Source organism: Colletotrichum spaethianum (assembly GCF_022836535.1).
Source record: "Colletotrichum spaethianum MAFF 239500 DNA, contig09, whole genome shotgun sequence".
Taxonomy (NCBI): domain Eukaryota; kingdom Fungi; phylum Ascomycota; class Sordariomycetes; order Glomerellales; family Glomerellaceae; genus Colletotrichum; species Colletotrichum spaethianum.
In genome coordinates, this window is record NW_026054779.1 from 390,596 (window position 1) to 413,507 (window position 22,912).

A 22,912-nucleotide genomic window follows, 5' to 3' on the forward strand; every position below is an offset into this window, starting at 1 on the left:
GAGGGTCTTTCGGGCGAAGAGAAAAAATATGCCCCCCCCAATCTCATGGTGCCGGGCTGGAGCGTCAACGGGCGCGTGTGCCCACTGCCACCTCATACTCATGAAACAATCGGAAATGGAAAAGAGAGGAACAATGCCGCCGTGCGAGAAAATGTACCGCAGCCGACTGGAAAACCGTCCGTTGCCCTTGTGACGAGGTAATGGATCCTTGAACAAAGCAGCGGACCGCCCGAAAACCCGATTCTGTCTTTTTTGCTTTTCCTGTTCGTCTAACCATTGTACAATACCAGAACCAGAACCAGTTGAAGAAATCGTACGAAAATAGGTCACCAAGCTTGGTAGGCCTTTTGAGTTTGACTTGTAGCCCTCGTTGTCGCAACGTGGGCAAGCATCGTGTGGTGTTTCAATTCCAATCCTAGTCATTTCCTTCCTTCCTCATTCGCATACCCATATCATCGTTCCCCCGTTCCATCACCAGGAGGCGGTTATCCTCTGCTGGGCAATCTATTTACCCGGGCTTCAGGCTCGTCTGGCGAGAGTGTACATGATTATGTCGTCATAAGCCTTCTCTCGTTTGTAAGAAAATAATAAAAAGCCGTCAAGGATATCCAGCTGGGAAAAAAAAAAAAGCCGAAGTGCGTCCGTACACTGGGCTTGTTGCCAGTCACAGGGATCGCGGTAGAAGAATTTCTGCGTGTCGACCGAGTCGATGGAGGTGGCCGGGTTGTCTTTATGTTGTATATCGCAACCAATAATAAAAAGGACCAGGAACCCAATAAACCCCAAGCCGTCGCTATGCAGACAAGAAAAATCAACAAGTATTCGTACATGTACATGGTCGATGCGACCCGTGATGGATGCAGAGTTTGTAGCTTCATCAGTGGTCCCGATATTGTAGCTCAACTTCGGTTTCCTGATCTCAGCTGACAGTCATCATTTGCATCCGTTGCAAGCCGCTTGATGGCGAAGCGTCGACAGATGCACGGCCGAGCCCAGAGTTTGTGCTCCGGCTGTGAGGTAACTTCTTCGGTGGGCTAGACGGGGACGGGGTGTGTTCCGGGGTAAAGACCCGAGTGAAAGCCGGGCTATCGCTGTGCTGACGGGGAGTCCGTGCAGGGCTCGACGTGATCTGATCTGCGCGGCGTACAACCTCTGACAGTGTGTCCCGAAGATCGCCTGCGCGCTTGACCAAAGCTTTGAGGCTGTTGGTGCCAAAGTGTAGCTTGTCATCGCGCGCCGAGTCAGAGACAGACCGCTGCTGCATGGCGTCGAGGACGGATCTGACAATGTCGGTGACGTCGTGACCGCCCATGTTGATGTTGTTCTCAGGTGTTCTCGGGCGGGGAGGAGGAAGCTCATCCGGGGCGGGGCTGTTTCCGCCAAATATGTCGTCGTCAGGCGAGAAGACAGAACGTCTGCGACCTGCAGGTCGTTCACGAATGACAGCCGTCTTGGACACGTTCAGCTCGTGAACCTCGTCGAAGGGATCTTCCTTCTCGATGGGGGCGGGAGACACAGCGTCAAACCCACTCATGATGGACGAAGAGTCTACGTCCATGCCCTCCAACTCATCTTCGTCGGGCGATGCGAGCGCGATGATCCCCTCAGCTTCCTTCCAGACACCGGCATTAGAGCCACCGAGCATGTCCAAATCCCGGCCAAGTCGACACAAGCGTTTGAGATCGTTGACGAGCAGAGACAACTCTCTGATGTGTCCGGAGTGCTGCTTGAGGCTGGGCTGGGAGGCCTGGATGGAGGCGGGGACAACCATGGCGAATGCGCTGTCAGCTTCCTGGTCTTCACTCTCGTTGCCGCCAAACTCAAAGTCGTCGTCCCAGTCCTCGCTCACAGTCTTGCTGCTCAGTCCCCAAGTGCCAAACTTTGGGTTCATCGTCGCGCTATCTGTGGGATCGTGTACTACGGGGACACTCTGGCTGCGGACGTGCATGGCCGTGGGGCCCTTTCGAATTGCCGCGCGACCACCTCTAATGTCAAGTTCCTGCTTTCCATAGGCAGTCTTGGGCCGAAACGAGCTGCCATGGTCCGACTTGTCCTGGGTCGGCTCGCTCCAGTCAAATATGTTGCTGCGTGGCCTCTCGCTGGGATCGTGTGCCGCGTCGGCGTTGCCATTGCCACTAATGCTGGCGAGCGCCATGCGCAAATTAGGGCTGACGCCGCGGGAGTTCATCGAACTGGGGGGCGAGAGCTGATTGCTGTAGGCCATCTCGTCCTCGTCGCGAGCCCAGTCGTCGTCAAAATCATCTTCGATTGATAAGCGGCCAAAGTCCTTGCTTCCAAGCGAATACTCGTTCGAAGGTCGCTCAAGACTGTAGCGGGGCGCCATCACATCGGAATCGGTGCGTATTCTTGGCTCATGATTGACACGAACCGGCGTCGGCATATTCTCATCCTCTTCCATGATCCTGTCATCGGCGTCCCATGAACGGCCGAGAATCTCTTGAATGGACAGTCGCTTGGTCCTGGGATGTCCAGCAGTGCTTGGCGGCGACTCGTCAAACATGTGGTCGAGCGGGGTCTCGACTGCGCGATTACGATCGGACTCGGCAGTCCGTAATGAGTCGAAGACAGTCTCGCTCTTGAAATCCGTGTCGTCATCGCCCGAGATGAAATCCCTAGCATCGAAGTCGGAGCTGTTCATAGTGGAGCTTCGATCGGTCTGAGCACTGCGGTTGTACGCAGCGAACGCCGACGAGCCCTGGGAACTGCCGGAGGGTTGGATAGAACGGGGCGACGGAGTGGCGCCCCCTGAGGAGCCGAGTTTGGAAATGTCGACGTTGAAGCTGGAAAGTCGCGAAAGCGGAGGCAAAGGCGATGAAGAGTTGCGACTGCGTGGGTTGAACTGTGCAGCAGATGCGGGGTCCAGGTTGGCGGCTGTTTGGTGCTTTGGCGACGTTTGGGAGTCGTCTGCGTCCGCAGACGCAACATGGCCGTCTTGGGCGCGACCGGGGGATGTCGTCGTAGGCGCGGACACATGCCGCTTGCTCCCACCACCACCTCGAGAACCCGCCCCGCGCTTTGAGCGCCGAAGGCTGCCCGACCTCGGGATCCAGTTTGGAGAGTTGAAATGCATCGAGATTCTCGTGCGTTTGGTCGGCGTATCTTCTGGTGTTTCTGGGGTGTCGTCTTCCTCGGGTTCCTTTTCGCCGCCAACTTGGTCGCGCGTATCGTCAACCACAACTGCGTCCTCCACAAGCGATGGGACGTCCTCGAAAGGCGGAACAGTGGCGCCTAGCATACCACCACCAATTAGGTAAATGCTCTGCTTCCCGTTGCTAGACACCAGTATGCGTTTTGTTGTGGCCAAGGAGGATCGGGTGCTGGGACTGCGGTCAATTAGGCGATCGGGAGCGCTTCGTGCAGTGACATTGACTCTGCGCGTGTGGAAGAACGAGGTCCACTTGGTGCTCGATTTCGGTTTTTGGGAAGTCGAGTCGTCTTCTGGTCGCGGTGAAGGCAACGCACCGTCTCCCGCGTGATGGAGGTAGTGGTCGAAGGAGAATTTGGGTTCGGGAATGGGCTCGATGAGATTTACGTCGTGATGGATCTGGTGCAGGGTGGCGGATCTCTGGTGACTGGTCGCGGGTCGGCGAAGACTGGGAAGGTGCGTCTTGGAACGGCGGCGCATCACAGGACCATTCTGGTGTGCCGAAGGCGGTCGCTTTACTAGTTTATTTGGTGGCAGCGGTGGAGGGATCGAGCCGGTCGGTGACAAAATCGGGGCTGCGGAACCGTGTGAAAAGGCGACGGACTGGCTGTCGAGACCCAGGCTTGATCTGATGCTTCCGTGTTGTGACAATGGCCGGAGTGACAAGCGCCTCATCCAGGACCCATTGGACGAAACAGAGTCCCTCGAATCCTCCGTGACGGAGGGCGGTGCGGGCTGGTCTCCCTGCTTCACGTACGAGGCTCTCCTGCTGTGCAGCAACGACGGCGCAAAGCTGAAGTGCGAGCTGAGGGGGCGGGACGGGCGCGGGGACGAGGGCTCGTTCGAGTTGGAAAAGGAGAATTGGTGGTTGGGGAGCGTGGTGTAGCGTGCGTCGTCTGTGGGAGTCGGCAACTGGGCGAAAGAACTGGTGCCGGGGCGCGACGAGACAGGGGGATTGCTCAGTCGATGATTCGGAGGAATGTCTTGGTCTGAGGCTAGTTTCCTCTTGTTCGAGGCAGACTGTGTGGAACTCGACTCGTCGTCGGGATGGGCAAAGACGAGACCGAGGGCCGCTGCAGCAACGGCAGTGCCAGTTCCCACGAGCTAAGGAGGGAGAGGCGACGAGTCAGCTTAGGGGATGGGATGAACCACGCAAACGCAGCAGAGATATCAGGGGGCACCGGTGTTGAGGAATGGGAATGGAGGAGTGTATGGGAAATGAGGAAGCCCCATATAGCGCGGGTGGTGGTGTGTCGCCTGCGGTCCAGGAGAAGAAAGCGTCGGCGGATAGCGTTCAATCCGGTGTCGGGGGGATGCCTGTTGGCATGTACGGATATAGGCATCGAAGGAGGCAAAGTAAGCAAAGCAACTTACACTGGGAACGGTCTGCATGATGGCAGAGCGTCGCTATTCTACGCGGAGAACCAACAGACGAGAGCGAGGGCGAGCATACGGGCGAAGGAGTCGTGGGTGCTCTCGAGAGACGTGGTCAGCATCGTCAAGACATATGGGCCAATATCTCGGGTCGTGGTGTAGGAATGCGCGTCGAGTATTGGTGTTGTGGCTCGCGGCGGGCGCGGTGCAGATGGGTGTCGGAGTCGGTGGGTGTGGTTCGCGGTCTCGGCGACTCGAGAAGACGGGGGAGGGGGGGGGGTTCCCGTGAGACTATGGCAAAGTCGAGGTGAAGAAGTGACGTGAAGTGAAGGAAAACCCAGACGGCGTTCGAAGGGAGGAGAAAAGAGAGTGAGGCCCGAGACAGAAGAAAGACGGGAGAGGACGAAAAAGGGTCAACCGGTCAACCGCAAGTGTTGATCTCATACACAGACAGACACAGAGAGAGATTGGCTTCCGGATGTCGAAGAAGCGCGACGGGCCAATGGATGCAGAAATCGCCTTTAGACCAGGAACAGAAGTCGAAGAGTAGAAAAGAAGACGGTGCGGAGCAAAGAGAAGAAGGAGGACGCGCGCAAGCAGGTCGGACGCGGTCGGTAGAGAGGTGAAAGTGAGGCGAAGCAAGGAGAGGAGAGGTAGGGTAGGTCAAAGTAAAGGTGAAGGTGGGTGAGGTTAAGGTGCGGTAAGGTGGAATTGGAGATGGATGGGGTGGCTCTCTGTCTGTGTGGGAGCGCGTGGGAGGGGACGGACAGACGTTCGTTCGTTCTCTCGGATGGTGGTCCAGGTCCAGGTTCAGGTCCAGGTCCAGGTCCAGCTAGGTACAGTAGGTCCAGGTCCCGGGCCAGGTCAAGGTGGAAAAGCCAGGGCTGCTCGGACTGGGCTGGGCTGGGCTGGGCTGGGAGAGAGGGTTGATGACCGCAATGCCAGAACAAAGCAAGGCTCGACTGTTGTGTCCGGCTCTGCGTGCGTCTCTGCCCGGCTTGATGGAGAATGAGGAAGCAGGGTCGTGGTCCCAGAGAGGATAAGTCCGGGATGAACCAGGCGAGCTGGAGACTGGAGACAACTGAAAAGAGACTGGGATTCGGGGGAGGATGACGGTGGACGTGGAGAGGAAGTGGAGGAGGATGGGCTTGTGGGAAGAGAGAAAATGAACCGAGTCTTGTCCTCCTGGTTCTGTTTTGCTGCGTCCCTTTCTCTCTCTCTCATCTGTCTCTGTCGCGCGCGCGCGAGACCGCTCTGCTTTCTCACTTGGGATGGAGATGGATGGACCAGTTAGTCGTTTGCTCTCTTTTGTTGTTTTTTTCTTCCTTTCCCTTACTTTCTTTGACAAATGGCACCGGGGGCCCAGGATGGCATGGAAAGAGTGGAGAGGAACAGGCCAATACATGCGCTAAGGTACCTTACCTCGTCGTAGTGTAGTCCACCTTTTGGCTCGCTGATGCGATGGAGATTGAGAGAGAGAGAGAGAGAGATACAGAAGGGGGGGCCGGGGGGGCATGTTTGCAGGTGCACGACTACGTAGGTACATGAGATACAGTCAATGCAGTACAGCAAGATACCCACAGCCATCGTACACTACCTGGGCCAGGCAGCGTGCATAAGGCGGGTGGGCCACGACTGGAGCAGCAGGAGATGACCGCTGAGGACATCTGAGCGCCTGAGCCAGTGAGAAGCCGGCCGCACCCAGTGGCTGCCGCTGCTGATTCCCCCTCCTGCAGCGACGTGAGCCTGGAGACGCCTGCCCTGCCTTGCCTTGCGTGCTCGTCTCGTCTCGTCTGCCTTTGGCTTTGGTGTGGAACAGCAGCGTGTGGTCAGGGAACCCCAGGAACCTGCCTGTCATGTACTGCACCTTTCATTGGACCGTTCCCTGCTTACGGCTCGCTCTAAGTTGAGTCCGGTAATCAAGTAAATAATAATAACAATACGCGGTGCAGGTAAATAACACGTTAAACGACCGACTTATTATGCTTGGGTACAGTAGGTAATGAGTGCCAGCAATCCATTGATAACACGGGCTCGCAGGTTGGTCGGGACATGCAAAAAACCATGCGTGTCATCTAGTCCTCGAAGCAACACTGTGAGAAGAGGCCGTCCGTCCTTCCGTCTGTCTGTCCGTCTGATCCTCCTGCAACGGACCGCTGCTTTTCTTGCCATTCTCTTTGTCCTTGCATTGCTCCTCCTCCTCCTCCTCCTCCTCCTCCTCCGCTGCCGTGGAACATAGTACACTCGCCCTTACTTAACCCCCATGGCAGAGCCGGGCGATGCACTCGTGCCTGCCCCATGCCACAAAGTGACAATGTCAATTCACTACCAAATGCCAATGCCAATGCACCTCTCCCGGGCCACTTCCCTTCCGTACCACCATCCCTTTCCATCGCCAACGATACTACGATAAAGAGAACAAAAACGCCCAATTTCCTCGTCGTCCCCATCTGATGCAACCGCCGCCAGCCCATCCGTTTCTCCACGTCTTCGCCGTTCTAAGGTAGTCCCAGACTGATATCGCACGTGCTAACCCAACCTCCATCAACCCTCGTTGCTTCTTTGATGACTCTCTCGTCCACGCTTTTGTCCATCCCGTGCAGCCTCCCTTGTTCTCCAAAAAAAAAAAAAAAAAAAAAAAGTCCCAGCCTAAGATGTAACACTTTTTATCCACTCGCTGCTGCTGCTGCTGCCTAGGCGCACCCCGAGTCCCTATCGCCGTCGAACCCCGAGGGAATACTAGAGGAAACCGGTTGCTGTAGGAAACAGACAAGAAAAGAAAAGCACGTAGAAACGGCACCAAAGACGACCCGGAAGCATTGCGATCGGTCCTAGCGCGCATCGGCTGAGACCTGCTGTCTCTTGTCTGCCCCCCTCCCCCCTCCCCCGGTCCAGCAGAGCCAAGTGCTTTTCTCTCAAACATCAGGTCCAACGATCTCGACCAAGGCCCGTAAATGAAAAGGAACACAGGCCACCCCGTGGATCCTTTGCCCACATGGGGCTGGCGCTCGCGATATTCAAATCTGCCTCTTCCTGCCTCGCTTATCACTCGCTTGCCTCCCGTGGCCCCGAGAACCTCGCGTCTTGCCGATGGTAAGTAATGGCACAATTTGACAACAAGTTGCCGGGAGATGCCCTCTCCATAACGTCCATCATTCCAACCTCTGCAGGGGCCTTGCCTGAAAGCCGCGGGGAAATCTAAGCGTCGCAATACCCCAAGAAGCGCCGCAACTCTCGGCCATGTCTGGGAACATACCACGCCGTTTATCCAAAGGCTCGGCCAGTGGAAGCCTACCAGTGCTAGCGGATGCACAGATGGACTCCTCGGTCTTGTGAACCCGTTGGATATCAAACCACTAGACTGAACATGGAACATCCCGCCAATGTGGGCAAATTCTCAGCTTTCGTCTCCGTCCTCTTGAACACGCCTGCACGGCGTCAAGCCACGCTCGCTTCGCTTCTGACACCTGCAGCAACTCATCTCTGCTTCCGAGCCGATCTCTCTCTGTGGCCTTGCCCAGCGAGACGCCAACCGTTCCCTGCTCTAGCGCCGCCATCACCGCCCTTGGTGTGTCGCTGGCGTTAGTCGTCGCCCATTCAGCCCATGGGCATCTGCATATTCATTTAATGGGTTCCGCCTATTGAGCTGCCGCATCCAAAGACATACATCGGACTTGCTTTCAAGCACACGAGCCAGAGAGAGAGGGAGAGACGCACATGTACTAGGCGAGCCCTCGTGTGCTCCCCAACCCAAAAACTAAAGACAACGCCGCTCTTGTTTCCTGCCATCTCATTTGTATTCCCGGCACAAGCAGATGAGGGCACGGTCACATCAACAACACATAGATGCCCACGCACCGGTGCGCCTGATGGTCTGTTTTGCTTACTGGCTCGCAAGCGCAAGGCAAAGGGGTCCGTGAGTTGAACTTGGTTATGGCTATAAACACTGCTATCACAAGCAGCTCGACTATCCTACCAAACGCAATCAGGGAAGGGCCTTGGATCCTGCAGAGACTGGTCAGCTTTAGCACCCTTCCTCCAGGTGCGTGCCCTCCCACGCTTCCCCAACGGTCGCCGGTCTGTAGACGCCCATGGGAGAAGCATAAGGGACATTGGGGCATGGTGGATGGACGAATGGGGAGCTGAAGCATCGGCGTTGGAGACTAAGAGACTGGACGATGGAACCCCATCCGAGAGAGACAGAGAATGCGGGCTCTGAGTTCGGCACTACGCACGGAGGAAGTGGCTCTTCCCTGTTCCCCACCTCCCGGGATTTCGTTCAGCTGTTCGCCGTGCCTGGGTTAGCACTCGGATGCGGATACTTTTCCTCCCATCTCAGTTGTCGTTTTCATCCCCATCTCCTCCCATCTAGGTACAGTGAGGGGTCAGGTACAAGTTGGTGTGGCGTCTCCACAACCCCCGTATATCTTGCATTTGGTATCTCTGCTTCTGCCGTTGCTGCCACGGATGATGCCGGTAGAACCAAAACCACACATTGCCACACCGACAGAATCGGTTTTGCCAAATCATGTGCTGCAACCCTAGAGCAAAAAGCCGCGTGGTTGGGAGAGACATCAAGGAGGGGCGGGAAAAGAAAACCAAGAGACAGACCCAACTGGCCGGCTGGCGGTCTGATGTTGTGATGCGACGGACCGTGGTGAGCACCAAGCACCGCAATCATCGCCCCCCCGCCCCATAGTGACGAGGTGACATGGGATGGAGGGGACGAACAAGGGCCCGGGATCCTGCGGTGGACCACCCGCTGGCCTGTGTTTTGGGTTGCGGTGGCTGCAACAACAAAACAACAACACCACACCACACAACGCCCACTTGGGTAAGAAAAACAAGTAAACAAGCTACCCAAACTGGCCGCCGGCCCCTCTTCTCCTTCGCACATACATAGTACACACCACAACGAAAGAGATGGAGGGAGAGGGAGATGGAGATCCCGCGTAGGAGAGGCTCTACCCATCTCTCACCCATGTTTGTGTGGTGCATCGGACGCAAGCAGGGCCCGTTCCAAACACAATGAATGCACTGGGCTTTGCCTCGCCTTCCTTGCCTTGTCTTGTCTCGTCGGTTGATGAGGTGATACCGCAGTCCCGTCGTTTCAACATGCGTATGCTGTGTCTTGCCTGTGATGCAAGAGAGAGCCGGCGTCGCGGCCTCATCAAGTTTGCCGCGTCTCCTGAGCAATGCCGCAAGTAGTGTGTCGGCCGCCCGTCTTCATGCCTTCCAGCCATCCCGTTCCGCGTGCGTATGCCTCGCACCTTGGGAAAGCTGCAAGGTTATCGCCCTTGTTGAACGCCATCAAAGAGGCTCTCCTACCAACTCTCCGCATAACCGACCAAGCCCCGCCACGACGAAAGCACAGGTCAAGATGTTTCTGCTCCCCCTCCTCTTCTGACAACAACCTCACCAGGGCCCTGTCCAATCAACGTGCCGTTTCCCCGAGAGCGTTTGGGATACACAATATCCCGCCGTCTCCCCCGCTCTTGACTTACTCAAGCAACCAAGCACAGGGCGGCTGGGGAGACGACGGGCTCCGCTCTGAGGCTCTTGGATTCTTTCCCCGCCAGCCAGCCTCAAATTTGGGAGGGGGGAGGGCCGTTCTCTCTGGACTCCTGGAAAAGCATGGTTGACACGACTGATGGGAACATGGCGAGCTCGTGTCGGTAGTCCCCCGCCGATTATGCTTCGTTCTTTGTTTCCTTTCTTCTCTTTTCCCTTGATCATCAAACCACACATTGTGGGAAATACCTTGGCTCGCCGCCAACTAGCCAAACCTTACTCCTGTGCCCAACGTTCGGCGTCTTGTCTCACCACGGAGCCTGCTTCGTCCATTCGTCAAACCAATCACGCACTCACCGGCATGGGTTGGAGCCAGCCTGGCGCTTTTCCTTGGTCGTGGGCGGCACCCACCCGGAAGCTCTCTAGCGCGGGCTAAAGAGGTGGGCGGCACGGCCATGGTGGATTCCTTCGAGAAGGGGAATACCAACTCATACTAAAAAGGAGGATTGCGATTACGACATGTGGCCCCGTCATCGCCCTCGGCATCTGGCCTTGCACGGGAGAGCTTCTTGGATGTGTTCCCTCATTCGCCTTCTCGTCCCGCCTTATCCACCTTGGGACTTGTGGAAAAGGCTGGGCTGATACTGCCGGCCTCAATTGTAGAGAGCTGCTAGCGGGTTGACAGTTGAGGCTTGCGAATATCTCGACCCGCCTCTGGGTATTGCTTGACGGCCATGTGGTGTGGTGTTTCCCGTCGCAGGTAGAAAGATGTCAGAAGTCTGCAGAGGCTTGAAGAGTTACCCAGGGTCCACGGCTGAGACACATTCCTCGTCGCGCTGGGCAGACCGAATAGCGGCTTCTAGTTAACGTCCGTAGTGCGGCTAGGCCATCTCCAAGGCATGCCATCTGCGGCCGTTTGACTAAAGCCAGCGATGAGAGGAACACGAACAAGGCCCGTCTCGTACCAGACATGTTGGCGTCGCTCGATGCGGTTAAACGGCTCTCTCTCTCTCTCTCATATGCCTTGATTTCCCATTGGAGTTCAGAAGAAAGCCTGCCTGTCTGCTAACTGTGGTTTTCCCTTGATTAGACGGAATAAACCCCGACAGCGGTACCATGCCTACGACAGGGCGACTAAGCCCGTAAGCGATCCGGCCAGCAAGGGAACGCCAAGGCATGACTTTTGAGGTTGCTGTTGTCGTGGTGTCACTTGGCCCACACCCAGTCCGGAGGTTGGCCATGTATGGCTATATGTTGGCATTTATGAGGGGGCGGCAAACCGGAAGAGCCTGGTCTTTCGCGCTGACTATTATATCCGAGGGGAGAAAAGCATGAAATCGATTAGCTGCAGACCAGGGTTTCCGAGCCCAGTTGGGATTCGTCCAGCCAAAGTGCGCATATCTGTAGGCTAATCATGCAACAGGTGCATCAGCCCGGGACCAATGGAGGAGGCGACTGCAAGTCAAGTTCCATGAAGAGAGCACGTCAATGCGCTCGGGCTCTTGTTATCAACAGGCCCCGGAAATCCAACATGGCCTGTTGTTGGCCTGCTAGCAGACCGAGCCGCGTGAAACTCGAAACAAACAAAGCCTCATCTGTCTATCCCGCGGGGTTCGGTACGAGGACGTGACATCTGGTATGGAGACTCGGGGAAGGGGGAGGCAAATGCAACAGAACGAGGTTGTAGCCCAGTTTACCGATCTGTTCCGGTGTCTTGTCCTTTGGACTTTGGGAGCCTCCTCTTTGTCTCTATCTCCTTTCCTCCTGTCCTCGTGTCCTCCAAACTCTTAGTCGGCCGCTGTGCAGATAGGTGGACACCTGATGACTCTGCTCTACAGGTTCTGTAGGACTGTTGGTGCGACAGATCACTTACGCTCTGTCCATTGAAATGCCGAGTACACACACCAACAAGAGCCAACCCCAAGCAAGACACTCCCCCTTCTGCTAGCCCTGAAGATCATTCACTCGGATGGTTGGGTCTGACTGCCCGTCATTGTACCGTACCTTACGGCGAACCAAAATGTCCCTAACCATAGGATTCGTTAGCGCTACCGCCCACAGGCCGAAATGGGGACGAGCCCGACTCGCAGGCCCCATCGAATCAGAAGAAGCCTTGCTTCCAGTGCTGAACAGTGACAGTCTCCAATGACGAAGTCTTGATAGGCATCTTCCCAGTCGCCTATGTGGGACTGGTGGCAGAGAGGAGACGGTGCTGGGCCCGAAAAGTGTGAGCAGGGAAGCCAGGCAAAGAGCCTCCACTGCCAAAAAAAGAAAGGACAGAAAAATAAAGCCGCGCTTTATTTAGCTCAACTCCAGAGAATTTGAGCAGGGTTACAACCAAGCAAATTCAACCAATAGTGGCCCGATTGGGATTTTCCTCTGCAAACTCGAAGAATCACAGCTTCGAAAGCTCTGTGTTACTTTGCTGTCCAGGTGTTCGTCGGAAGCTTCCTCGTTGCGAGTGCGGTGCGTCAGTCATTAGCGGGTGTAAGATCCCAATGCGGTATTTCGCAAGTATCGCAGGAATCTTAACGGTGGGCCTGAATGGACGCAAATCGCTCAATTCGAACATTTCTTACAATATCAAGGGCGCGGTAGACGTAGAAACAGGCTGCCATTGCCTCCCTTGGTATTAAGGTTTCCCTTCAAGAACCCCTAATGCAAAGCCTCCATGGTTGCACCATATGTCCGCATGCAACTCTGAGCGGGAACAATGTCGTATGGTACATAGAACGAAAGATTCAGGGGAGCAAGACCGGCTTCCAAGGGTCAGCTGATGTTCCCACTTCATTGCAGCTTCTGATGCGATACGGGACCGGGGACTTCCCACAATCAACTTCGTGTGCGCGGCGTGCCGTTGGCTCCGCCGAGGTGAGGAGACAATGACCGAACTGTGACTTGACAAAGATGACGTGGAATCCTAACCGGGAGAAGAAGCCAAGCTGCTCCTTGCAGTCGATGATGCCGAAAGCGTTGATAGTGTTGCTGCAGTGTTGTCAATCGCGATATCTCGACTTTTGTTTTTCCTGCCGCTCGATTTCCTATCGTTCATTTCGATCCGAGACACTGATTGCGGCGATGCTACCAATTTCGTCCTCGCGTGGCCTGTCCAGGCAGACGGAATATATGCTGTCTAAGCTTGCACAGGTTGGGTTGTGCAGAGAAGGATCGAACATTGGGACAACTTTATCCTGCTGCTGGGATCCCCGGACGGATCTCCAGCGCATAGCGCAGCATGGCGTAGCATGGCGCCGAGTAGGGCCAGAGTTTTCCTCTACCTCGCCCGAATCCTAATCTCCTTGTCAAGAGCCTTAAGTTGTGTGCTCCTACACAAAAGCAACCATGATTGGTTGCCACGCAACAATGGTTTCCTGCAGGTCGTCGCGCGCGTGCTACAGTTGACGCGATTTGCTTGCAGCTGCACGAAACAAAATCCAGGATATTTGCCCATCTCCGCAGGTCGCGTCTGGTTTTTTGATAGTTGATACGCAGCAGGGTACCTGGCCCGAGACTTTCTTATGACCTACGCTTTCTGATTCGTTGATGCGAGTTGAGCTAGGCCCTGCAAATGCATTTCAGCTGGCCTCTGTCGAATCGAGACCATGAGTTTCATACGGTTTCGGCCAGGAAATGTCGGTGACGGCTGTGGCAAATCCTAATTGATAGAGCATTCCATCCGGGCTGTGGAAGATTACCGTTCCGCCCGTTTGTCTCAACCGACTCCACAGTGTCATGTCAATCATCAATGGCCACCCATTCGGTCGGTTTATTCAGAGACAAAGAGTTCGTTTGTATCTCTGGCAGTAGCTCATATGTCTCGTACACAGAAGCTACTCGATACGAGTAGAACAAACATGATGCTGTTCGGCTTGCTCCAAGAACTTGTATACGATTGGTCAAGGATTTGGAGGAACAGTTTCGTCGTTGAAATGCAAATGCTCTCGATGCAAGACGTTCATTGGTTGGGATCCGATCGTCGGTTTTGCTGACATAGCGCCATCTGGAAGACCTACGGGCCGAGGTTTATCCCTTGAGTGACCGGCGGCCCGGGCAGGGCACCGGGCTCGGGCCCACATCTTTGAGGCTCATTCTGAATATCGCAACCGACTGTCGATGAGGTCGCCACCAGCCAACAGAATCAGTCTGGCGAAGAGATAACTGCACGGATTCAATTCTTGCCGATCGTTCTTCCCGCGAGACGATTGTTCACAGCGTAAACCCTTCTATCTTCCGAGGAATTAACACCTTCCGATTCCTTCACCCCACCATCACAAACTTGCAGCTGTTGTGTCAAAATGGACGCCGAGATCAGAACCGTGCTACCCAACATCGACCCGGTACTCTCTGAGTACTCGGTCGGTTACTTGACTCACGCCTCGACCATATACTCCGACGAGGAGGACCAATCCGGCCCTTCACCCATTGCGGAGGCTGCTGCTACTGTCACCGAGTTGCTGCTCTCTGCCTCTGGAAAGCCGGACGCCAAGCTTCAGGAAAAGATTGAGAAGCTCGTCGAGAAATGGGTTGAGAAGTACACTGAAGCTAATGGCGGTCTTCGAAGTGGTCCTTCTGCTGTGAGGCGACTTGACGAGACCTTCCAGGTCAGCTCTCAGCGAAACATGTCTTCCACCCTGGCCGTTTCCACTGGAGCTGTCGATCTCGAGTCCGCAAACGCTCGCAAGGTCGAGTCCAAGGTTGACCGCAAGAAGCTGGAGAAGGCCGAGCGCAAGATTGCCGCCAAGCAGCAGAAGAAGACTTTCAAGACGGTCGAGTACGAGGCTTCCAGGTTGCTCGACGAGCCGGAGTCTACTCAGTCCTACGAAGAGTTTTACATGGCAGTTAACCCGCTGCAAATCGGCGGTTCTGGCGCCAACAAGACCAAGGACATCAAGTTGGACAACATCGATGTGTCCATCGGCGGTCAGCGCATTGTCACTGATACCGACTTGACTTTGTCCTACGGTCACAGATACGGTCTCGTTGGTCACAACGGTGTGGGTAAATCTACGCTTCTACGTGCTCTGTCTCGCAGAGAACTGCCCATTCCGCCTCACATCACCATTCTCCATGTCGAACAGGAGGTAAGAACCACCAAATACCCAGGGTGTACCTCACTTTATAGCTGACGCTTATCTAGCTTACTGGAGACGATACCCCCGCAATTCAAGCCGTGCTCGACGCCGACGTATGGCGCAAGGTCCTTCTTAAAGAACAGGCTGTAAGTCATCCCCAAATCTTGGCCGCTTGCATTTGCTGCCAGGCGCTGATAATTTGTTAGGAAATCACACAAAAGCTGGCAGACATCGAGAGTCAACGAACCGGCTTGGCTGATACCTCGGCCGACGCTGCCAGACTCGACAAAGAAAGAGAAGCCCAGGACAACCGCCTCGGTGACATCCAGGGCAAGCTGGCTGAGATGGAGTCTGACAAAGCCGAATCAAGAGCCGCAAGTATTTTGGCCGGTCTCGGTTTCTCGGCCGAACGCCAGCAATATCCCACCAAGACCTTTTCCGGTGGTTGGCGTATGCGTCTGGCTCTTGCTAGAGCGCTGTTTTGCGAGCCCGACTTGCTACTTCTTGATGAACCGTCCAACATGTTGGACGTTCCCTCAATTGCCTTCCTTTCGAACTACCTCCAAGGATATCCCAGTACCGTTTTGGTGGTTTCTCACGACAGAGCCTTCCTCAATGAAATCGCGACAGACATCATTCACCAGCACTCTCAGCGCCTCGATTACTACCGCGGAGCCAACTTCGAGTCCTTCTACGCCACACGTGAAGAGCGCAAGAAGACAGCCAAGAGAGAGTACGAGAACCAGATGGCGCAGCGAGCCCATCTTCAGGCCTTCATCGACAAGTTCAGATACAACGCAGCCAAGTCTTCGGAAGCTCAGTCGCGTATCAAGAAACTCGAGAAGATGCCGATACTCGAACCGCCCGAGACCGAATACAGCGTGCACTTCAAGTTCCCCGATGTCGAGAAGATGACGCCTCCCATCATCCAGATGACTGGCGTGACGTTTGGTTACAACAAGGACAACATCTTGTTGCGCAACGTTGACCTTGACGTGCAGCTGGATTCTCGAATCGGAATTGTCGGACCCAACGGTGCGGGTAAAACAACTGTCCTTAAGCTGTTGATCGGAAAGCTGTCGCCTACTTCTGGTCTGATTTCGCAGAACCCCCGTCTGCGCGTTGGTTTCTTTGCCCAACATCACGTTGATGCCTTGGACCTGACCATGAGCGCCGTTGGGTTCATGGCTAAGGAATACCCGGGTAGGACAGATGAGGAGTACCGCAGACAACTTGGTGCCTTTGGCATTACGGGTACAACAGGCCTGCAGAAGATGGCGGTGCTTTCTGGAGGTCAAAAGTCGCGTGTTGCCTTTGCATGCCTTGCCCTTACCAACCCCCACATCTTGGTTCTTGACGAGCCTTCCAACCATCTCGATATTGAGGCGATGGATGCGCTTGCTTCTGCTCTGAAGGAATTCCAGGGCGGTGTCCTCATGGTTTCTCACGATGTCACCATGTTGCAGACGGTGTGCACCTCTCTCTGGGTGTGCGACGGAGGCACGGTTGAGAAGTTCCCTGGCGATGTCCAGGCCTACAAGAAGAGAATCGCATCTCAGGCCGACGCGGCTGGTGTTGTCAAGGCTCACTAGGCGGAGGGATCTTCGTAAGTGGGTTAATAGTCTCCATAGATATCAGACCATCTTGAAGAATGGAATGCCTGAGTTGTCAGTCACCAAGAACCCCTTTGGGGGAAGTCGAGCTACGTCCTGTCCAGCCCATTTTGATAGCTCTCAGGCACACCGTTAGCTCATTTGACAGCAATGGGATCCCTGCACTGTTGGGCTCCACTTGTAATTTAGCGTTTCTGGTTGGCGCTCGAAGACAGGGCCAAACAATGCAATTGGCTGAGGCTCCGTGATTTGACACTGGGCTAGTAGGTGGTGAGTCTTCGCTGTAAGGGCGGAGAACTCGGCGACCTCTTGCTGCCCGGACCCTCGTTGACGACTCTGCAGCGTCGAAGCCTCACCTTATGATGAATGCATGTCTAGACGTGTCGTTGAATGTTTGGGTGCCTCAGCGCAGTCGGCCACCCCGGGTCTCGGATCGGAGAGAATAGAGGAGAAGAAAAACAGGGACCACCGGGCACGTACCTGGGTGACCTTCCGTGCCTGCCAATCTGCTGCCACCTCGACTCGCCGCGACCCCACCGCTAAATAGCGCCTTGCACTGGTCTTTCCCGAATCAGGGTCATGCACGGGCCCCAATAGTAAACAAGCGAGCTGCACCCCTTCCTCTCTGGCCTGTCTCTGGGCCGCTGGCCTGTCTTCTGTTGTCCACCCGGGCCCGTGGCGGTGAACAAAATCACATCTACCCGCAAACAAAAATCAACAACCTCTCCCCCTACCTAACCACACCTTGACCTCGCCCACTCTCCAACCACGTCCGCCTTGGAAGCTTCGCGTAGCTCTCAAGCACCTCGCACTCGTCCTCTCCATTGCTCAACGTCGGCCCAGTTAGCTCAAGAGCCTCCCATCATTCAAAATGCGTGAGATTGTAAGTGATTATCTCTCCCATCATCACAACAAACCTGCGACGCGTCCGAAGACGAATAATTGGGCTTGCCCCTGAGCGTACCCCGCCGACATTTCCACCCAATACTGGTCCTCACCGAACACGACCACGATACCATCACCAACTGCTCTTACCTAGGGAATATTTCGCTGACCATTGATTGTTTCTTTCGATAGGTTCACCTCCAGACCGGTCAGTGCGTAAGTCTTTCCTGATGCCAACCCAACGAACCCGAGTGCGGGGCTAACTGCTTTGAATAGGGTAACCAGATTGGTGCTGCCTTTTGGTGCGTAGCCAACCCGACGTCAAAGACTCGGCGAGATCGATCTTGAAAGATAACCAATTATTAACTCTGCCATAGGCAAAACATCTCTGGCGAGCACGGCCTCGACAGCAATGGCGTGTATGTTGTCGACCTACTGATCTGGCCACTTCCGTGACTTGACCGCTAATTTCCCAATAGGTACAACGGCACCTCTGAGCTCCAGCTCGAGCGCATGAGCGTCTACTTCAACGAAGTTTGTTATCCTAGCCCCCAAGGGTGCAGACAAACCTATTGACGAATACTGACCTTCTCATCTACCCAGGCTTCCGGCAACAAGTATGTCCCCCGCGCCGTCCTCGTCGACTTGGAGCCCGGTACTATGGACGCTGTCCGCGCTGGTCCCTTCGGTCAGCTTTTCCGTCCCGACAACTTCGTCTTCGGCCAGTCCGGTGCCGGCAACAACTGGGCCAAGGGTCACTACACCGAAGGAGCTGAGCTCGTTGACCAAGTCCTCGACGTCGTCCGCCGCGAGGCTGAGGGCTGCGACTGCCTCCAGGGCTTCCAGATCACCCACTCCCTCGGTGGTGGTACCGGTGCCGGTATGGGTACTCTGCTGATCTCCAAGATCCGCGAGGAGTTCCCCGACCGCATGATGGCCACCTTCTCCGTCGTTCCCTCCCCCAAGGTCTCCGACACCGTCGTTGAGCCCTACAACGCCACTCTCTCCGTCCACCAGCTGGTCGAGAACTCCGACGAGACCTTCTGCATTGACAACGAGGCTCTCTACGACATCTGCATGCGTACCCTCAAGCTCTCCAACCCCTCGTACGGTGACCTGAACCACCTCGTCTCCGCCGTCATGTCCGGTGTCACCACCTGCCTGCGTTTCCCCGGTCAGCTGAACTCTGACCTGCGCAAGCTTGCCGTCAACATGGTTCCCTTCCCTCGTCTCCACTTCTTCATGGTCGGCTTCGCTCCTCTGACCAGCCGTGGCGCCCACTCCTTCCGCGCTGTCAGCGTTCCCGAGCTCACCCAGCAGATGTTCGACCCCAAGAACATGATGGCTGCCTCTGACTTCCGCAACGGTCGCTACCTGACCTGCTCTGCCATTTTGTAAGTTCCTATCTGCAACTGTTTTGCCAGCACCCGCTGACTTTTCTCTCCCAGCCGTGGTAAGGTCGCCATGAAGGACGTTGAGGACCAGATGCGCAATGTCCAGAACAAGAACTCCTCTTACTTCGTCGAGTGGATTCCCAACAACGTTCAGACCGCCCTCTGCTCCATTCCTCCCCGCGGCCTCAAGATGTCCTCCACCTTCGTCGGTAACTCTACCGCCATCCAGGAGCTCTTCAAGCGCGTTGGTGAGCAGTTCACTGCCATGTTCCGTCGCAAGGCTTTCTTGCATTGGTACACTGGTGAGGGTATGGACGAGATGGAGTTCACTGAGGCCGAGTCCAACATGAACGACTTGGTCTCTGAGTACCAGCAGTACCAGGACGCTGGTGTTGACGAGGAGGAGGAGGAGTACGAGGAGGACGTCCCTCTTGAGGAGGAGGTTTAAGCGTTGTCTCAAACCGCTGTTACCTGACTATGTCTCCCGCCAACCCGTTTGTGGTGGCATTTCGCTTCGCGGTCCCGGCCCTTTGCCGGGAAATGGGCTTCTAGATATACCTCTCTTAGTAGTTCGCCTGACGTATCAAAACGAGTACGAAGAATCAGAGATTACTCTGTACACATTATTGGCAACACCGGTGCATAGTTCCTTGGCAATCGTGACACTTCTAAACTTTCTCATCAAATTTTTCAATCTACAAGAAGTAGACCAACCGCCCTCGTGACTGACAGATCAAACGCATCCTGAGCGTGCATCAGGAGCTGAACCAGGGCCAATCGGAAGGACCCGCAAAGTGGATCGCATATGGATGACTAAGACGTGGAAAAGTTCCTGAAGGTCCCTAATCCCATCTGTCGAGCAACACACGACGGAGCGCGTATTTGGGAGGGTGAAGCTTGCCATTCGACGACCACAATGCTTGCCTCCAGCCGCGGAACGGCATTGAGGCAGGCGTTCGCCGCCTCGCCAGCAACGACGATACCGGCCTTTCTCGTGCCGGCCCTGCAACAGCAAAAGCCCCTGTTGTCCCGAAGACAGTTCTCCTCGACGCCGACACGACACTCGAAGCTCGGCCGGACGCCCCTGTCGATCCCGCCCGGCGTAGAGCTGGCCATTAGCGAGCCGAAGCTGAAGAAGGACCCGACGAGCTACCTCAAGGTGTACAAGAGGACTGTCACCGTCACGGGGCCCCTGGGTTCGTGCTTGTCCTAGCTCTCTGGCTAAGCAGCCTACGCAAATAGAGAATCGGGGGATGCTAATTCTTGGACTGGACTAGGCAAACTGGATCTCGAGATCCCGCCTTTCTTGAAGATCGACCACGATGTAGAGGGCAAGCGTGCGCTTCTCAGTGTCGAGGACTCGAACATCAAGGAGCAGAGCGAGATGTGGGGTGAGTTTTTGCCTGTGTCCCCTTTATCCCTTGGGAAGAAGCTTGAGCTCCGGCTCGTGCGAGAATTCTTCCTTGGCCTTACGAACTCGCCAATTGGACCGCTTGCTAACCTGTTCCTCTACCTATAGGCACGACATGGGCCTACCTCCAGCGCTACATCATGGGCGTCTCTGAGGGCCATACGGCGATCCTCCGTCTTGTGGGTATCGGATACCGCGCGACCGTCGAGCAGCGAGGCGCCAAGGAGGAGTTCCCTGGCCAAAAATTCCTCTGCCTGAAGCTCGGCTTCACGCATCCGGTCGAGCTGGGCATCCCGCGGGGCGTCAAGGCGACGGCGGCGAGCCCAACGCGCATCCTGCTTGAGGGCATCGACCGGGAGGAGATCATGAGCTTTGCTGGCCGCGTGCGCAAGTGGCGGCCGCCGGAACCATACAAGGGCAAGGGTGTCTTCATCAACGATCAGACCATCAAGCTGAAGCAGAAGAAGATCAAATAGATAATCCAGGGGTGGTGGATGAGGCGTGTGGATGGGTGGATGGCACCGCTACGACGGAACCGAATGTGGTGCGTGTTGACCGGAGAGCCGGAGGGCTGTGTATAGCTGTATATCACTGTACGGACGGGGGGGGGGGGGGGGGGGGGGGGGGGGGGGGCAAAAGACACATTGTATACTATTTTTTATTTTGCTGCTTCTTCAAGAAAAAGAGACAGATCTATCCCCTGTACTTTCTCTAGCTGGATTTTGAGCTCAGAACCTCCTGAACAACCTTCAACACATCCCCGTGCACTGCGGCCGGCGCGGCGATGACACCCTTGTTGTTCGCCAGCGTCCGGCCGACGGAGAAGTCCAGCCTCTTGCCCTGGATGTCCGTAACCTGGCCGCCGGCCTCGCGCACGATGAGGTCTCCCGCTGCGTGGTCCCAGATCTTCTCCTGGTACGTCGCCTTGACAGGCAGGCGCAGGTAGATGTCGCCCGCGCCGCGAGCGATGGAGCCGTACTTGCTCTGACTGTCCATACGGACGCTGGGCTTGGTGATGCCAAGCTTGGCGGCGATCTGCGCTTGGTCGTCGTGCGCGCTGTGGCCGGCCTCGACGCTTTCACAGAAGGTCGCCGCCGACATCTCGGTAATGGGCCTCATGGAGATGGGGGAGCCCTCGGCGATGGCGCCTGTGCGCAGCGGGCGGGAGGTAGCGCCCTGGCCGAGAACGGCGGAAAAGATGACGCCGTAGCCCGTGTCGTCGTTGGCGTTGGAGCCGATGTCGGCCGTCAGGGGCGCCTTATCGTCGACGGGGAGGTTGGGGCAGCCGAGAACGCCGACCTTGACGTCGCCGTCAACCATGAGGCCGAGGCAGACGGCGTACTGGCCTCCGCGGAGGAAGCCCTTCGTGCCGTCGATGGGGTCGATGGCCCAGATGCGGCCGGCGGCGCCACCCTTGCTGTTGCCGTGGTCGATGAGGTCCATCATGCTCTCGGGCGACTCGATGGCACCGCCGAGGAAGGACTCAGCCGAGGGGTCATCAAGCTTGGTGGTGCGGACGAGTTCCCAGATCTGGTCGCGCAGGGCGGGCTCGGAGCGCAGCTGGGCGGCCTCCTCCTCGGCGACGATCTCGTCATCGGGGAAGTGGTGGCGGAGGGCGGCGATGATGAGGGCCTGGGCGCCGAAGTCGCCGATGGTGACGGGGGATTTGTCGTTCTTGTCGACGGTGCCCTTTGCCTTCTCGTGGAAGACGCGCTTGGTGAGGATGGAGGCGCGCTGGACGGCCAGCTGGGCGACCTCGAGCTCCTTTGCGTACGAGGACATGGTGGGCGCCGGGTTCTTTAAAGTCGAGAAGAAGGCGCGCGGGGCGTTGGTGAGGATGGTCGCAGGGAGGAGGTGGTTCGAGAGAAGGGAGAGCCGGGGGATGGCTCGTAGGGACAGGATGGCCAGCGTCACGACTAGTATGGAAGAGATGAAGAGGAAGGGTGTAGACGAGGACCTGGTGGGTTTCTGTCTCGTCTTATCTGGTGGTTGGACGTTGGAGGGCATAGAACTCTAAGACGGGGTCAAAGGTGTGCGTGTGTGAGTGCAGGATGACTTTTTGGTCTGGCCTGGGCCGGGATGCTTCAGGAAGGCAAGCTGTTGCGTCATGCGAGGGTCCTCCGAGGGGTATCGTCTAGCACTTTTTTCGATGCAAATGTGGACGCACAAACGGGCAATTGGCCTTGGAACGGCCAATGATTGCAGTTAATACCTATCGGCTTTTTCACCAAATCATCCACTTGTCGTTCTGTGGATATGCGTGCGAGCAGAGGGGAGGGGACGAAGGAGAAAAGCCTGACTCGAAGGGGGACACTTCGTTAGCTCTGATGGTTTTGTTGGAGACTTGGAGCTGAGAATGCGCCGTCGAGGGGCATTTCCCCATTGCCAGTGCCAGTCCAAGGTAAAACCCCTCCATCCGTGCCCACTGCTCCCGGTGCCGGTGCGGGGGATCATGGCCGACAGCCGCCTGAGTGTGCAACGACTGC

At 56.1% G+C, this 22,912-nt stretch overlaps 4 protein-coding genes across 4 annotated transcripts; 2 read left to right on the forward strand and 2 right to left on the reverse strand.

Moving 5' to 3' along the window:
- Positions 1–919: 919 nt before the first annotated feature.
- ColSpa_04328 (uncharacterized protein) lies at positions 920–4,558 on the reverse strand (the record flags this gene model as incomplete). Its single annotated transcript, XM_049270540.1, has 2 exons — positions 920–4,270; positions 4,541–4,558. 2 exons carry the CDS (start codon positions 4,556–4,558, stop codon positions 920–922), a joined length of 3,369 nt encoding a protein of 1,122 aa, XP_049126497.1.
- A 9,788-nt stretch (positions 4,559–14,346) lies between these two features.
- On the forward strand, positions 14,347–16,715 carry ColSpa_04329 (protein GCN20; the record flags this gene model as incomplete). The annotated part of the gene is made up of 3 exons (XM_049270541.1): positions 14,347–15,132; positions 15,189–15,269; positions 15,330–16,715. 3 exons carry the CDS (start codon positions 14,347–14,349, stop codon positions 16,713–16,715), a joined length of 2,253 nt encoding a protein of 750 aa, XP_049126498.1.
- Positions 16,716–19,931: 3,216 nt separating this feature from the next.
- On the forward strand, positions 19,932–20,902 carry ColSpa_04330 (54S ribosomal protein L6, mitochondrial; the record flags this gene model as incomplete). The annotated part of the gene is made up of 3 exons (XM_049270542.1): positions 19,932–20,211; positions 20,293–20,406; positions 20,535–20,902. The coding sequence occupies 3 exons, from the start codon at positions 19,932–19,934 to the stop codon at positions 20,900–20,902; spliced, it is 762 nt and encodes a 253-aa protein (XP_049126499.1).
- A 235-nt stretch (positions 20,903–21,137) lies between these two features.
- On the reverse strand, positions 21,138–22,208 carry ColSpa_04331 (3'(2'),5'-bisphosphate nucleotidase; the record flags this gene model as incomplete). The annotated part of the gene is made up of 1 exon (XM_049270543.1): positions 21,138–22,208. The coding sequence occupies one exon, from the start codon at positions 22,206–22,208 to the stop codon at positions 21,138–21,140; it is 1,071 nt and encodes a 356-aa protein (XP_049126500.1).
- Between the last annotated feature and the right edge of the window lie 704 nt (positions 22,209–22,912).